General features: G+C 19.1%; 3 protein-coding genes across 3 annotated transcripts; 1 reads left to right on the plus strand and 2 right to left on the minus strand.

The window, feature by feature from the left end:
* Positions 1 to 740: 740 nt before the first annotated feature.
* PRELSG_0518100 (sodium-and chloride-dependent neutral and basic amino acid transporter, putative) lies at positions 741 to 4,307 on the plus strand (the record flags this gene model as incomplete). Its single annotated transcript, XM_028675443.1, has 1 exon — positions 741 to 4,307. One exon carries the CDS (start codon positions 741 to 743, stop codon positions 4,305 to 4,307), a length of 3,567 nt encoding a protein of 1,188 aa, XP_028532032.1.
* Positions 4,308 to 4,995: 688 nt separating this feature from the next.
* PRELSG_0518200 (conserved Plasmodium protein, unknown function) lies at positions 4,996 to 8,562 on the minus strand (the record flags this gene model as incomplete). Its single annotated transcript, XM_028675444.1, has 1 exon — positions 4,996 to 8,562. The coding sequence occupies one exon, from the start codon at positions 8,560 to 8,562 to the stop codon at positions 4,996 to 4,998; it is 3,567 nt and encodes a 1,188-aa protein (XP_028532033.1).
* Positions 8,563 to 9,580: 1,018 nt separating this feature from the next.
* Positions 9,581 to 10,571, minus strand: PRELSG_0518300 (conserved Plasmodium protein, unknown function; the record flags this gene model as incomplete). Its single annotated transcript, XM_028675447.1, has 2 exons — positions 9,581 to 9,615; positions 9,707 to 10,571. 2 exons carry the CDS (start codon positions 10,569 to 10,571, stop codon positions 9,581 to 9,583), a joined length of 900 nt encoding a protein of 299 aa, XP_028532034.1.
* Between the last annotated feature and the right edge of the window lie 7,158 nt (positions 10,572 to 17,729).

Genomic DNA, 17,729 nt, shown 5'->3' on the forward strand with positions numbered 1-17,729 from the left:
TTTTTCTGTTTTGTGTTTTTTTTTTTAAGTAATATATAGCAAAATGTAAATTGAAAAGTAAAATATTTTGAAAAAAATAACTTTTTTTCTATATAATAAAAAATAATTTCATTTATTAATTAGAAAAAAAAATTCACTACTAAAAAAAAAATTTTAAATGATAACTTCGTATTTTTTTTTCCTTTTTTAAAAAAATTTTACATGGTAGTATAAAGGTAAATAGGAGAAATTAAGATATAAAATTTTTTATTTATTCATTAAACAATGATTATTTTAATATTAGAATTTTTTTTCTATTTAAATTGATGTAAATTCTCTCTTAAACTTGGTTATATAATAAAAAAAAAAATAAAATCAATAATTCTTCAAAGAAAAAAAAAGAACCATCTATTATGTATATATAAATTAATTACAATGTATCTTATAATTTAAAAAAAATATATATATTTTTTTTTTATACTTTTTATTATATTTTACTTTGCAGAATAAAAAAATTTAATTGTATATTTTTATAAAATTATATAAAAAATTGTAATTTACAAAATTATGTATTAATTTTAACAAAAATACTAAAATTAAAATAAAAAATTCATATTTTATTTCTTTTTTGTTCTATTATAAAAAAGATAGTTACAAATTTGTGGTTATTTTTAAATGTTGTTACAACAAAAATGCTAATATAAAGTTAAAAAAAAAGAAAAAAAATTATAAGATGAAAAATTTGGAACAAAATTGCTATAATGAGAAATATAAAAGATGATTTAAGTAACAGTAAACATAATTTAGAAAAAAGAGTGATAAAATTAGGTCATATGATTTACAAATTAGAAGAATCGAAAGGATATTTTTTTCTTTGGAAAAAAAAAATTAATGAATATTTTAAAAAAAAATACCAATACAAAAATATATGTAACAAAGAATATGGAGTGAATAAGATAAAAAAAAAAAAAAGGTTTGTGAAACCTATAAATCTATTGAATTTAAAGTATATATGTGAAAATAATGAAGATGATGTAAAACTGAATTGTTTAAATATAAAAGTTAAAAAAGAAAATATCTTTTCTTATGAGAACAAATATATGAAAAAAGATTTAAATAGATCTAATGGTAATAGTACAAGTAATACATGGTTAATACCAGTAGACGAAAATTTAGAAAAAAAAAAATATGGTAGAACTAAAAATATGAACCACATATATCAAAATTATGTGGAAAATAGGCATAATAAAAATTCTAAAAGAAAAAATAAATATACAAAAAATGCAAAGAATATAATTCACAAGAAAAGGAAAAAAAAAGAAATAATAAGTGAAATAATAGAATATAATAAAAGAAATATTTATTATGAGAAACCAAGATGGAAATCTAGGTTAAATTATATAAAATGTATGATGTCTTACTCTTTAAAATTGGGTGTTATATGGAGATTTCCTTATGCATGTTATATTAATGAAGGTGGTTGCTTTTTATTAGCTTATTTCATATGTTTATTTTTAATAGGATTTCCTATGTTTTTATTAGAAATAACTATTGGTCAAAAATATCAAAAATCCTTTATTTATTGTTTTAAGGAATTATGTGAAAAATTAATTGGCATACCTATTTCATCAATATTAATTGTAATTTTATGTATTATATATTTTTATGCTATATCATCATGGGTATTATTATATTTTATAAAATCTTTTAATGTTTTTTTACCATGGAAAAATGGGGGCCTAAATAAATCGGATTCTGCAAAACGTTTTTTGTTAATCGATATTTTGAATAAGTCAGAAACGTTATCTTTTAGTGATTTAGCATTTAATAAAATAAATATTTCATTAATTTCTTGTGTAACAATAATTTTTATTATACTAATTCTATTTTTAATAATAGAAAAGAGAAAAAAAAGGAACTTTAATTTATTGAAATACAAAGATTTCTTCTTATGCATCCTTTTATTTTTATTATTTATTAGATCAGCAACATTAGAAGGATCTCCAAATGGTATATATTATTATTTAAAAATAAATTTTCAGAAATTAAAAAGTGGATCACTGTGGGTTTCTGCAGGCTCACAGATATTTTACTCTTTAGGTATTTCATGGGGAGAATTAATTAATTACGGTAGTAAGAATAATAAAAAAAATAATTTGGTCAAAGATTGTTTAATTATGATTTCTTTAAATATGGTAACATCATTTTTTGTGGGTTTAATTGTCTTTTCAATAATTGGCTTTATGTCCAGTGTATCTAAAATACCAATAAATGAAGTGGGAAATATTAGTCTAGGGTTACCCTTTGTTGCATATTCCATAGGAATTAGAGAAATTTCTAATTTATCCTTTTTTTCTTTTTTTTTTTTTGCCTTATTATTTATCACATGTATTGAATCGTTACTATTAATGATAAACATGGTTGTCAAAACTATTTTTGGAATGCTGAATATTAGAAAAAAAAAAATGGGAGGAAAAAAAAGAAAAATTATTTTCATTATATGTTTTTTTATATTTTTAATTAATATTTTTTTAACATTTCCATCTGGTTCTTATTTAGTTGACATAATGGATTTTATATCAGGAATTGCCACAATTTATGTCCTAGCTTTATGTGAAATTTTTGCCCTCTTAAAATATTATAAAATCGTAAATTTTATAAATGACATTTATTATATGACGAACATTAGATTACATTATTTTTTTATATTTATGTATTTATATATAATACCATTTTTATTAATTTTATTATTTTGTATAAGTATTTACTTGCTTATTATTCCTCATCAATATATGACAACAAACCAAAAAGAAACGGAAAAAAATATAGATAAAAGAGAAGGTTGTTTAGATAATTCTTCATGTAACATGCATGGAATATGCATAGATAAGGTATGTTTATGTAATGTCGGATGGAAAAATTATTACTGTTCAGAACCATATTATAAAATACATTATCAAAAGGAAAGAAATGATAAAGATATAAATAAAAATATTATAAATGGAACTGTATTGAAATATGAAGAAGAATATAATGAAACTTATAACAAATATGATAATAAAAATAATTATAACATAAATTCTAGTAAAAATATTGATAAAGATAATAATAAGGATAAGAATAATAATAAAAATAATGGTGAAGATGAAGAATTTATTGAAGAAAAAAAAATAGAAGTAAAAATTAATGATGATATTTTATCAAAGCACAATGTAAAATTAATTTATCAAACAAATTTTGATTTTAATTTTTTAAATGACACTGATGTTAATTATTCTATTCTTCCTCTAAATGAATATGATGAAATTTTAAAAAGATACTATGTAGAACAAATGGATAATAGTAAAATAAAAGTGGAAGAAAAATTAAGCGTAATAGAAGAAGGGAATAAGTTTAATTACAAAAAAATTGATTTTAGTAACATTCATTATAAAAGCTTTACATATGATAATTTTGTCATTACTCCACTTTTATCTTGTCCTGAATTTTGCAATGAAGATTTTGGGAGGGGAGTATGTATAAATGACTTATTTTTAGAAAAGAATTGGATTAACAATAATTCTATTTTAAATTTTTTTGATGAAAATAATAGAAGTGATGATGATATTTTTAATTTTTACTCTCATAAAAACATTTACCATTATACTGGTAAGTGTATATGCAACGTTGAATTTACAGGAAAAGCTTGCTCACAAAATAGATACATAAAAGGGTATTCTTCTTTTTTTCTTTTTATTGGATGGATTTTTGTTACTATTACATTATTACCTATTCCATTAGTTTTCTTTTTTTCAAGAATTAGAAATATTTTAGTGAAATTTTTAAATAGAAATAAAAGAAGTATTTACAGAAATATAAATAAAAAATATAAAAAAAAAAAATATAATAAAATTTCTGATATCCCAGTTGTACCATCAAAATCAAGAAAGAAGCGAAAAAATATTACTTTTAATTCTTATGATGAATTAAATAATAATTTTGGAAATTTTTCGAAAGAAAAAAAAGATATTTATGATTTATCAAACAACAATTTTTATATAGCTTGTAAAAGAAAGAAAAAAAAAGACATTAAAATTTTGAAAACAATAAAAAAGGATTTTATTTTTTATAATTCATTATATGCACCTAAAGAGAATGAAAAATTAATAAAAAGGTATATTCCGCAACGTATCTTTTCATTTAAAAAAATTTTTTTTAATAAAAAAAGAAAAAATTATAATAAAATTAACGAGAATGTTGTTGGTTCGTGTGACCCAAATATTAATTCAAAAGAAATAAATGAAAATTTAGATGTTTTCCAATGGAAAAATGAACAAGTAGATTTTTAATGGAAAAAGGAAAAAAGAAAAAGAAAAAAAAAAAAAAAGGAAGTATCAAAAAATTCTTGAAAACATAAAATAAAATATGTTATATATTTATGTTTATAGGATCATAATTTATATTTTAATGAAGTTTTTTTTTATGAATAGTATATAAATTAGTTGAAATTTATTTAATTATTTGTACTTATTTTCTTATTTTTTAATTTTTTTCAATATTAAAAATATTTGGACAATACCAAAATTCTTTTGTTTATGCATATGAATATATCCTTTTTATATATACTTAAAAAGGTTAAATGAAATTTAGATACTTTATTTTTTATGATTTTAATTTTTTTTATTTTGTTTTTTTTTTTTTAAATATATTATTTTTAGTTTTTGTAATACAATATAAATTTGTTTTGGTAAAAACTTCAAGAACAGAGCTATCGAAAAAAGAAAAATTATTTGTTAATATATTTTTATAATAGATAATCTTTTTTTATATAATTACATATACTTTAAATTTGAAAAAATTCAGAAAAAAAAAAAAAATATGTGAAACCAAGAATCTAGAAGTATATATATAGAAAATTTATTAGTAGGATTATAATTTTTTAAAACATATTTCTTAACCATTAAAAATAGTTTTTTTTTCTTTTTTTTTAATCTTTTATTTTATTTTTAGAATTTTAAAATTTCAAAAAATAATTTCTTAATCCATTTCTATATTGTTAATGCATTCGTTGTGTTGAAAACTTAAAAAGTTACCATTCTCTTCATTTAATAAACATTTTTTCTTTTCCAAATTTTTGTCCATTTGAATCATCAAATTATATAAAAAATCACAATCCATGGAAAATTCCTTATTTTTCACAATAGTATATAAATCTATATATTTAAGAATAAATAATTTCGTTAGTCTGAATTTAAAAACAGGGTTATGTTTACTCTTTTCGCTTTCTTCAATTTCATTGATTGGATCATTATCAATATGTATTTTTTTTTTATAATCTTCTAGTTTATCAATTAATTTTTCTATTAATATTTTTTTTTCATTTCTTTTTTTTTTCCTTTCAGTTATTGTGCTGCTTTCGTCTAACTCCCAAAATTCTGCTTCTCTTCTTAAATATATTTTATTTATTTCTAATAAAAAATTATTCATTTTATTTATATCACAAATGTTGTAAGACTTGTTTGAATTATTATTCAAATCTATATTGCAAATTGTATAAATATTATCATGGTTATTTATTTGATTCAGTTGATTTATATTATCCGAATTCTCAATTAATTTTGTATATTTATAATTATTTTTTATTAAATTTTTATTATTTTTATTAACTTCATAATAATTTTTCATTTTTTTGTTTAATAATTCGAAAACTTCAATTATATAAATTAAATTTTCTACAGGTGATTTTTGCATGTTTTTATTATCATCTCCTTTCACTTCTATTTTTTTTTTTTTTTGTTTTTCTATATTTATATTTTTAAATTCAAAATTTAAATCATAATTTTCGTTGTTTGCCTTTCCTATCAACTGTTTTTTCCACGTATACCAACAATATTCCCTAGATAATAAATATTTAGAAAAGGGATTTTTAAAATGATCAAAATAGTTCATCAAATCTTTATTAAATAAATATATTATTTTTTTTATTTTTTCATTAATCGCATCATTATCTTTATTTTTTAAGTCAATTGCATTAGATATAATATTTTGATTTATATGTTTGGTATTAGAGGCCATTTTATTATTGCTTTCTTTATTCTTACTACTATTATTATTTTCTTTCACATTCTTTTGGTACAATTTAGAGATGTTTATATTTGTTGAATAATATTTTTCTTCATTTTTCTTTTTTTCATTATATTTATTTGGGTCTAGAATAAAAGACGAATTTTCATTATTAATTTCTAAGTTATTCGAGGAATTAAAACGAATTTTTTCTTTACTTTTCATATCATTTATTTTTAATGATGTATCAGTATTTTTATCTATTTGGTTTTTATAGGAACTTCCATTTTTTTCATGTATGTTATACTCGTAATTTAAATAATTGATTATCAACAAAATATTAAAAAAAAAAACTTTTATAAAATTTTCATCACGTATTAAGATATTATATATCTGTATATTACCAAGAAAGTCGACAGTATTATTATAAAGATATTCTTTTATAATATTTAAATTTATTATATTTTCTTTTTTTAAATTCTTTACATAGGAATAAAATATTTTAAAAGAGTTATACACATCTTCCAATGATATATTGTTCTGAACAGTAAATATTTCAGGAAATTTTATAAAAGTAACAAGATAAATAAATGATAAATATACTACATAATTTTTATTTGACTCATTTAAGTTTTCAAATAACTTATTACATTTCGTTTTTTTTAAATCTTTTATTTCATTTTTGTCAATGGAATTTTCTCTTTTCCTTTTTTTATTTCTGTCTTTATTATTTAATGTTTCGTTTTTTTCATCAATTTTTTTATTTTTATCACTTTTTTTGGAATATGTAAAAATATCTTGGTGCTTTTCATCTCTCTCTTTATTTTTTAGAGTATCTTCACTTTTCAATATTTCATTTTTTAATATGATATCATTATGAATTACGTCACTATCTGTTTTTTTTTTTTTCTCATCATTTTCTTCTTTATTGGTTATTATATTTAATTCTTCTTTTTTATCTAAGTTTTGTAAACTGTTATTATCATATTTACTTTTATTTTTACTATCTTTTGTTAAATCTGTAGCAAATGAAAATCTATTAGTCATTTCATTTTCAATTATATTTTTTATTTTTTTATAATTCTTGATATTTTCTTGAATATTTAATTCAAAATCGTCATAAATAATAGCTTCATTATTTAAATTATTTTTATATTCTTCAAACGAGTCATAGAATAAAAAATTGAAATTGTTTTTTAACGATTGCCTATTACAAAAACCTAAATGATTAATGGGTAAGCATTCAGACAATAAAAGATTAAGAAAAAAAACATTTAAAGACTCTTTTTTATTTAAATTAATTTTTTTTTGTAAAATTTTAATAAAACCAATTAGCCTAGCTCCCACTGATTGTGTTTTTACTGGGTCATTAAAAATGATAAAATTTTGAAACTCTTTATATTTTTCTATAAATTTATTTTTATAATTATGAAAAAAAACAATTATATATTTTACATAACGTAATGGGATTACATTTGCGAAATCACTTAAAATCTCAATAAAATTTATAATACTAATATAATAAGGTGTTAATATTAAACAAATTTCACAAAAGATAGTAATAAATTTTGCTAAAATTTTACTACTTTTTACTTTCTTTATTAAGGAAAAAAAAAAGCTTTTTAATTCTGTCACAAAATTATTTAATATTTTATTAAATATATCTTCATTTATTTTGATAAAAGTGGTTGATATGGAATTATTTATTAACTCAACATTTGAAGATAAATTAACTGAATCAATTATATTTCTATTATTTTCATTATTAGAATTAGCTAAATCATTCATATAACTTTTGTCATTTAATGAATTCAAAATATTTGAATTAGATGAATCTTTCTCTTTTTCATCTTTTATATTGTTATTCGTAAAAAAGTTATTCTTGTTTTCATACATTTTGGCATAATCAATTATATTAAAGTTTATATTTATCATATTTTCATTTTGTATATTATTCATAAGAATTTTTAAATAATCGCAAATTAAAAGTCTTGTGTGTTTTCCATTCAAAAATATTATATTATCTTTAATTTTGTTTGTTTTTGTTTTCTTTTTTTTATTGTCTTTTTTTAAGGCATTATTCAAGTTATTTTGATTTAAATAAAAGCCTTTAACAAATAAATTATAAAAAAAGATAAAATATGAAGAATCTTTTATTAAATCATTCGTATTAAAAATTTTAATATTATCTATAAATATTTTATTTTCTTTAAATTTTTCATAATATTCTTTTTCTGAATATAAAATTCTTAAATAATCATTCTTCACAAGTTTTCTTCTTTTTTTTTTTTTTTTAATTAACGAATTTATTTTTGATTTTTTTTTAAAACTTTCCATTTTAAAATCTTTTAAGTAAAAATTAATATATTTTTTAATGTAGTTGAAATTTTTCCATTTGTTCATGTTATTTTTATTTTTCTTGGAATTTTTATTATTTTTACATTTAATACATATTATGTTCCCTTTACTTCCTTCTAACTGTGGACTTTCAGTTGTACATAACATTTTATTTGAGTCTTTTCTATTTTCTATTAAATTCATTTTAAATATTTGATTGAATTATTTTTTCAATTAAAGATATTTTCATTTTATTTATTTATTTATTTATTTATTTATTTATTATTTTTTCTCATTAATTTGCCAAATATTTTTATTTTAATACATTTTACCATTTATTTTTATATATTTATAATTTATTTTTATATTTTTTCTATAATTCACTCGATAAATTTTTTTATTGTATAGTAATGGCTATATTAATATTAATTTTTATAAAATTATAAAATTAAATGAATTTTAATTTTTTTTTTTTTAATGTTATAAAATTGGAAAAATTAAAAAAAGAAAAAATTAAAACTATAAAATAGTAACAAAATTTGGTGAGAACTATAATAAAGATTGTAAATTTTATTCTTAGCATGTAAAACATTGCATCAAAAATAAAAGAAATTAAAAAAAAATTTCAAAACAGGAATTAATGATTTTAAAAGGAAACTTCATTTGATATATTTAATTTTAAAATAAAGAAATATAAAAGTTAATTAAATAGTCATTTTTTATATAAGAAAAAATGATTACGTTTTTATTAATTTTATATCATAAAATAAGGAAAAATTTTTAATTATTTTGAAACTTTATTTTGGTAAGAAAAAACAGTCAAAAAGGAATAACAAAAAGAGGTATAATAGTTAAAGTACTTATTTTATTTAATTAATTAAATCATGAGGTTCTTTTTAAAATGTAAATAGTTTCCCATATTTTACATAATTTATATTTTGTCATTATTCTACTTAATGTTTCAAATATGCAATTAGTCTTTTTTTAAAAAAAACATTTCTTTATCAAAGAATGGATTAATAAAAGTTTTTTTTTGTTAATTCAAAAGATATTTAATTTCAATTTTTTTTTTATTTAAAACTTTATATTTAGAAGAATATTAACGTTGCAATATAAAATGGAGTTTCCTTATTACTTACATCCTTAGAACTTACAGTGAAATAATAGGAATACAGAAGTTTTTATGACTTACATTTTTATAGAAATAGCATTTTTTTTGAAGTTAGGGATCAATAAATGAATCTAATCTACATAAAACTATAAAAAAGAAAAAAAAAATAGATATTAATATATAGAATATATATGTGTTCATTTATACATAAATTAATAATTTAATTTATTATATTACCGTAAGGAATTCCAGCGTAATAACCATAAACATAATTAGGAACTTTTCTTTCTGGATCATAGTACTCTGAAAAATCTTTATAATAAAAACCACCTCCTCCTTTTTTAAAAGGAATTTCATCTCCAAAATCATAATCATAAGGAACAATTCTCCTTTCTTTATTTTCTTTATATTGTTTTAAAATAATTTTTTTGTAATTTTCACTTCTAATTATATGAAAAATACCTGGGGCAAGTATTAAATACAACAGTAATGATAACGTACTATAAAAAAGAATGGCATATACTACACGCGACGATTTTTTCTTCTGTTTATGAAGTTCTAGTTGAAGGATTTTTTTATTTTTTTGTTTTATATATTCCATGAGTGTTTTGGGATATGGTTCTGGTTCTTTCTTTTTCTTGAAAAAATTCTTAATTTTTGAAATAATAGACTTTTTTTTTTTTGGATCACTTGAAACATCGTTATTTTCATTTGTACTATTTGTATTAGATGTACTTTTTGTTTTATTTGTATTTTTTGATGAGTTCAATTTTTCAGGTTTTTCTGTAATTTTTTTTTCTGAATTACTATTTATTAAAACTGAAGATGATGATTTTTTAGTAGGTTTTTTATTCATATTTTTTGCATTATTATCATTATAAAAAATGAGCAATTTAGACTTATCTACATTAGGATTTGATATTTTTGGATTGTCTAATTTTGATGAATCTAATTTTTTATTATTATCTTCTTCCTTTTTACATGACTTTTCATTTGCATTTTTTTTTGAAGTGTTCGAGATATTGACTTTCCCATATATACTACTCACGTATAAAAGTGAAAGAAAAATTAAAAAAAAGGTTTTTTTTTTTTTATGAAACATTTTATTGGTTAGAATTGAATTAGTAATTTCATTATAAAATAATACCAAATAAAAAATGCCATTGAAAAATAATACATATATCTTCTCTATTAAATGGTTATTTTGAGAAAAAGGTACAAATGTGCCAAATAAATAATAAAACAAAAACTATTGCTTTAAAAAAAATAATTATACGCTTATGAAACGTAATAATATTTATATTTTGTACTAATAATATCATAGAGTAAACATATGCAGATTTTTTTATAAAAAAAATACCAAAGAATGGAAAAAAAATATAAGAATTCTTTACATATAAAAAGTGAATTTAGATATATAAAAAAAAAGAATAAAGAATATATAAAGTTTATCCAATAAAAATAAAAAAAGGTATTCTTATTGTATAGAATAAGCTCTTTTAAATAGTAAGTCTTAGCTTATTAGAAAATTAAGGAAAAAAAATGTTTGATCAAATTTATTTATCTTTTTAATCTAAAATTAATGTTATAAATTATAATTTTTCTTTCATCCAAATATTTTATAAAAAATTTTAAAAAATATTATACAGGTAGTTATTTAATATTAATACCATATAAAAAAAGAAATTTAAATATATCAATTATATTTTCACATGCATTTTTTTTTTAAGCGATATTAGTGCTATTAGTGTTTTATATCTATAATTTTTTTTTAAATATATTTAAAAAATTTATAAAATAATACAATATAATGAAAAAAAAAAAAATTATCTTGTTATTGATAGAGAGTTATCTCTTTTATATTCAAATATATGTGGAAATATGATTTATTTTACCTTTGAACTATTATTCTAATTATATATTAAATATATTTTTAATTTTATTTTCCTATATAAAATTTTTAAATTTCAAGTAATAATATTGAAACATACGCAAATTAAACATGTAATCTTAATACTAGAGAAAATATTTCTTAGAAAAAAAACTAGATACCAGTTACAAAATATAATTTATATTTAATGAAATAAAGAATTGCAAAAAAAAAAAAAAAAATAATAAATTTTAAAAAATTTTAAAGTAGATATATAACAATTAATTATTATTATTAATACTAAGAGATTTTTTATAAAAATTTCCATATTTTATGATTATTATAATTGAAAATATATAACTTTCAATTCCTCTTATTTAGTTTCTTTTTTAGAATATTATACTTTTCTTTGTATGTATAATGACAATAAAATTAAAAAAAAGTATTCGAATTAAGATAATTATGCGTAATTTATCTTAACATCTGTAATTGCTGTTTTCAATAAAATAATAAATTATTTCAAGTTTATATAAATATTACTTTTATGAATTAAATTATTTACAGAAAATAATTATTATATAATCATCATATATTATTAATAATATATATATTTAGTTAATATGGTTTTTAAAATATTTTAGAAAAGATATATAACTTGTTTTTATATGTAAATATAATTTTTTAGAAATTTTCTTTACACAATTGCAAAATAATGGAGATATATTAAAAATTAAATTTATATATAATACACAATATGCATGAAAAATTATTCTGTATTTTTTTAGTTAAAGAAAGTAATAGAACCTTAGGAATAGATATATTTTTATTTCAAAGGGAAATATCAATAAGTACTAGGCATAAAGTTTCTTTCTCTTTTTTTTCAGTGCTTTATTACTCACAGTTGTATGAATTTATTACTTTTATCTAAACTATATATTCATATAAATACATCTAGAAGAAAAATAATTTTAGTAAAAATTAATTGCGTTTTCATTATTAATTAAAATGTTACTATAAAAAAAAAAATTATAATTTTTCAAAAATAATAATTATTTTAAAAATATATCACGTTTATTTATCACTACAATATATATATGCATTATAAAAATAATACATTTATTATAGTTATATTCATAAAGCAAATAAATTCATATTGTTCATATATTTAGTATACATTATTTAGAATAGTAAATTGTTTTCAAATGTTTTACATATATTATATATTGATTCATATAAACTTTTTTGTTAATATTTTTAATTTAAATTATTACATATGTACTAATTCATATTTTTTATAAATATTATCTGTGAATTTTTACTTTCAGTAATTATAACATGAAAATTATTATTAAAGTTTTGTTTATTTTATATTATTTAAATAAGATTTTCACTTCACTTAAAAACTGATTCTTTAAGGTATTATAATATACTTTTATAACTTTATAGATATAATCAAAATTACAATGCCCTTTATATTTGATTATACAAATATATGTTATATCTGTAGAGAACATGAATAACAAAGGGCTTTTAATTATTTAATTTTTTACCCATTTTGTATTTTTTAAGATTACCGTTGGACTTTTATATGAAAGTACAATAAGATAAAATGTTAAATGAATAAGTTTTGTAAATATATTTTTTTATTTTAGTTTTTTTTTTTGTGATATTTATTAGAAAAAAAAAAAATTTAGTGAAATTTTTATCATACTAATAATTTAATTTAACAGTAAACATCCCTGAAATACTCTGTTCATTTATTAAATTTATAAATATTTCCATTTCGTTATAAATAGAAATTATAATAACGTAATTTAAAAGTATGATTTACTTCAATTTTTTTGTAAAATAACATTTTTTTTTTACAAAAGTCTATTCTTTAAAAAATGCTAAAGTTGAAATGAAGATGTTATTATTATCTATTTTTTATTTATTAAAACTTTTATATAAATTCCCTTACATAAAAATACAGTTCTTAGAAATAAAAGGCATAGTTGATTTTACGTCTTATACAATTGCAATTTTTTTTTAATGGGATTTATTATATATATACATAAAAAAATTTAAAAAAAAAAAAATGAAGTGTATGATATTTTTATATTTATAAATTTATATGGAAATATATGAAAAAATTAAAAATTCCAAAAGAATATATAAGGTTCTCATAAAATATATGCGTGAGTTTATATAAATTAATATGCTCTTTTTTTTTAAAAATCATATCATATTTATGTAAATAAATAAAATAAAATATAGAAGAGAATGATCCTAGAAGTGTTATATATAGAAAAGGGGAAAAAAAAAACAGGTAACTAATATGCTACTTTACATGCGTATTATATTAAAATGAGTTTATTATTCATATTGGATGGGATACTATGGCACGTACATGTAATCTTAGTTTTGTAGAGAGATCAATTTATTCAGAGACATCATGCCTAAGTTGAGGGATAAGAAATCAGGGTGTCTAAGAGAAATAAAAAATCCCTGGATGGGTGAATATTGCTACTAATAAGTAATACTTGGGTATGGGTAATACACCCTTGATGTTTATGCTACTATAAATGTTTGTATTTTTTGACTATGCTGCTTAGATTTAGTTTCCTCTTTCAGATGTGAAGACAGGGCGAATATTCTTATGTAATGCTTCTGGATAGATGAGCAATGCAATTATCTCAATTTTTATTTTTGTCGTGCTCGCCAATATGCTACATTGCAAATCATATACTTCGTTAAAAAAGTTCTTGTAAAGAGGTGCAGTTAATTATGAAGCACGAGAGGACGTACCACTTCTCAAGTCTCAGGTGTATGTGTAAGTTTGCACTCATATAAATTTTTTTTTGTCAAGACACAGCCAGAAAGATTGAACCACGTAGTTAAATGAACTAATAGGAGATGCTATACATCGCTAATAATGCACTTTACCATGATATTTCTTTACCAGGAAGTGTAATAATTTCCTCATTCCAGAATTGTAATAAAAGACCTGGTGATTTGGATCGTGTGTTGGTAATAACTCAGATTAAATAGCAAGAGACAACATGTCACTCTATGCGACTACATAATAAATGGAATTATTTAGCTAATGGATGTATGATCAAATAGGTCATAAGATATGGCATGGTAATCACTACAACACCTGAAAGAGGATGAGTGATGTATACCTATAGCTCGTGTATAGTTTATTAATAAAAAAATTGTTATTAACCTTTTGTAAAATAAAATGAGCTACTAATCAGGAAAATGAAAGTCAGCTATACACTGACGCTAGTTAAAAAAAAAAAAAAATTAAATTATTTTTTTTTTTTGCTATTGACATTTGTTCGAATTAAAAAGAGAACTAAATTTTTACTTACATAAGAACTTAATATATGAAAAAGTATTATACATATATATTTTATTCAATTTGTATATTTTGAAATAAAATTGAATAATTCAGAGTTTAACTTTTGTTATTTGTTTTAAATTGTGTGTGTGGTCAATGAATAAATTCATTGCCCTTAATTAATGTACAATTTGAGGTTTGTCTTAATAAAACATATATATATGTTCATAGTTAATCTCGTAATACTAAACAATTATTTATAACCTAAATAATTATTCCTTTATCTAGGAATATACTGCATGCAATAAGTTACTAGAACCTTGACCAACTTAATGTGTCTCATTACTATTTTTTTTTGACACATCTCGGTTATAATTATATTATATCTTCTTTTTTATTTTGTTTAACTTTTATAGAATTTTATTTTCTTAAAGTGATTTAATTAATTTTGTATTATTGATTTATTAATTGACCGTTTAATGACTTTGCTAGAGTATTAAACAAACAAATTAATAAAGAGCATGTATAACTAAGTATACGTTTATATATATATTAGTTTTTATATATATATATAGTTTTCTTATGATGCATAATATTTAATCTGAGTTAAATTTTACTGCATCTTTTAATAAGACTATTAATTGTTATAAGTGAATTTTTATTTACAAAGAATTAGTATCTTCTTTTAATTAAAAACATACAAACAATTTATAACAATTAATAAAGTCAAAACTTTAATTTATTCAATGTTATTTCAAAAAATATATATTGAATATAACATAAACATTATAAGTTTTATGTTTTAAATTTTTATGAGTTAAAATTATATTTATTATTTCTTAAAAATTTCCCCCCAAAAAAAAAAAAAATTAATTAAAATTTTTTTTTATTAGTGTCAGTACATATTAGTTTGTACATACAGGCACAGTAAACTAGCTTAGTGTATCACAAAAAATTATAATATCTTTTGTTAACCAGTCAGTGCATGGGTAACTTGTACATACACGTACAGTAACCTAGCATAGTGTACTGAAAAAGGTTAATAATAGCTTTTATTAACCAATTATAAAAATAGAATCTATAATAAAAAATTATAAAGGAGTCCTAAAACTTGCTCTTTATTAATTTGTTTGTTCAATGCTCTAGCAAAGTCTTTGAGCAGGCACTTAATAAATCAAAAGTCGAACGTCCATCGTATCCCATGTCTTGGCGGTATATTGCTACCCTTGTGTAACTGATTGGGACTAGTCTACAGAAAGCGACTATAATTTAGAAACTAGATGAAATTATAGCGTGTATGGGAGAAGTACAAGGTTATAAGATCAAATGAATAAAGAGGGCTTGGGGAAACGATCCTATTCCCTCTTGACTTTTGATTTTTTTTCAAATTTTTTATTTTAGTAACTTTTATTATTTATTTATTTATTTATTTATGCTATTTCATTGTTTTATCATATATATTTTTTTTTTCCCATATTATTTTTTGTTTCTTTGTGTTTTTTGTTTGTTTTTCTTTTTTTTTTTCCCCTAATTTAAATATTATAAAGAAAAAATTAAAGATTGTTTTATAATTTTCATTAATAAAATCATAAACCATCTAAATGTTTACATAGATACAATAAAATATCCTTAGTGGATTTGAAAAGATATGTACCAAATATAAAATAAAATTTAATTTATTGACAATGGTAATTATGTAGATTTAATTATTTCCCTTTTTGTTTTCATTATATATGACAAATGATAAAAAATAGAATTAAAAATGTGATAAAGAACAATAGAGGAATATTTTATTTCATTCTACTGATTTAGAAAAAATTCTTTGTAATTATAAATACGTAGTTTATCCTTTTTATACAAAAGCTTTTATACCTTCTGAAAATAATTGAATAAATAATAATGGGGTAAATAAAAGTCTAATTTGAATTATTCAGATGTATATTTAGTAATTTAAATTAATGATTTTAATTCATTTAATTTGGGTGTTTTGTTTCTCTAAAACGAGTTAAATTATAAGATTTTATTTTATCTTATATTTATAGTTAAAATGATAATATACCCTATAATATATATCTCACAATTCATGTGGTTATGATTCCTTTGTTTTTCATTTATTTTTTTTTTTATTCATATTAATAATTTTTAAAATTACATTTACTGTGTCTATAAGCATTTTATTATTATCTTGGGAAATTAAAATTTCTCAAGTTGAAATTGATTTTTCTTTATATTTAAAAACTTATTTTATTGATTTATACAATAAAGAATAGTATAAAATAAAATATGTTTTATTTGCCTCTATTAAAGGATGCTACATATAGAATTATTATAAAGTGTACATCTAGATGCATTTTTTTCTAAATTGTATAATTATATAAGAGGATATAGCCCCCTGATTTATTAATTGGATATTCAAAGACTTAGATAAAAGTAATGAGTATCCAAGTTAATAAAGAGCAAGTTTTAGGACTCCTTTATAATTTTATGTTATAAATCCTATATTTATAATACAAAATTAATTAAATCACTTTAAGAAAAATAAAAGTCTATAAAAGTTAAACAAAATAAAAAAGAAGATATAATATAATCATAACTGAGATGTGTCTTAAAAAAAAAAACAGTAATTAGACACATGGTTAATAAAATATGTTATTAACCTTTTATAGTACACTAAGCTAGTTTACTACTTGTGTACGTATAAGTTAGTCATACATTGACACTAGTTAAAAAAAAAATATATATAAATAAAATTAATTTTTTTTAATAATTTTTTTTTTAGTTGTTGAAATTATTTTTTTTTTTTTGTTGTGTTTTTGTTGATGTTGGTGTTTTTAAAAATTAGGTAAAGAATTAATTTTTACTTATTAAAACTTAAGAGATAAAAGAATAATGCTTATATTATATTCAATGTATATTTTTGAAATAACATTGAATAATTTAAAGTTTTGACGTTATTAATTGTTATAGTTTGTTTGTATGTTTTTAATTAAAAGAATAAATAATTTTTTGTAAATAAAAACTCATTTATAACAATTAATAGGTTTATTAAAAGATGCAGTAAAATT

This window comes from Plasmodium relictum, assembly GCF_900005765.1.
Source record: "Plasmodium relictum strain SGS1 genome assembly, chromosome: 5".
In the NCBI taxonomy this organism is placed as follows: Eukaryota; Apicomplexa; class Aconoidasida; order Haemosporida; family Plasmodiidae; genus Plasmodium; species Plasmodium relictum.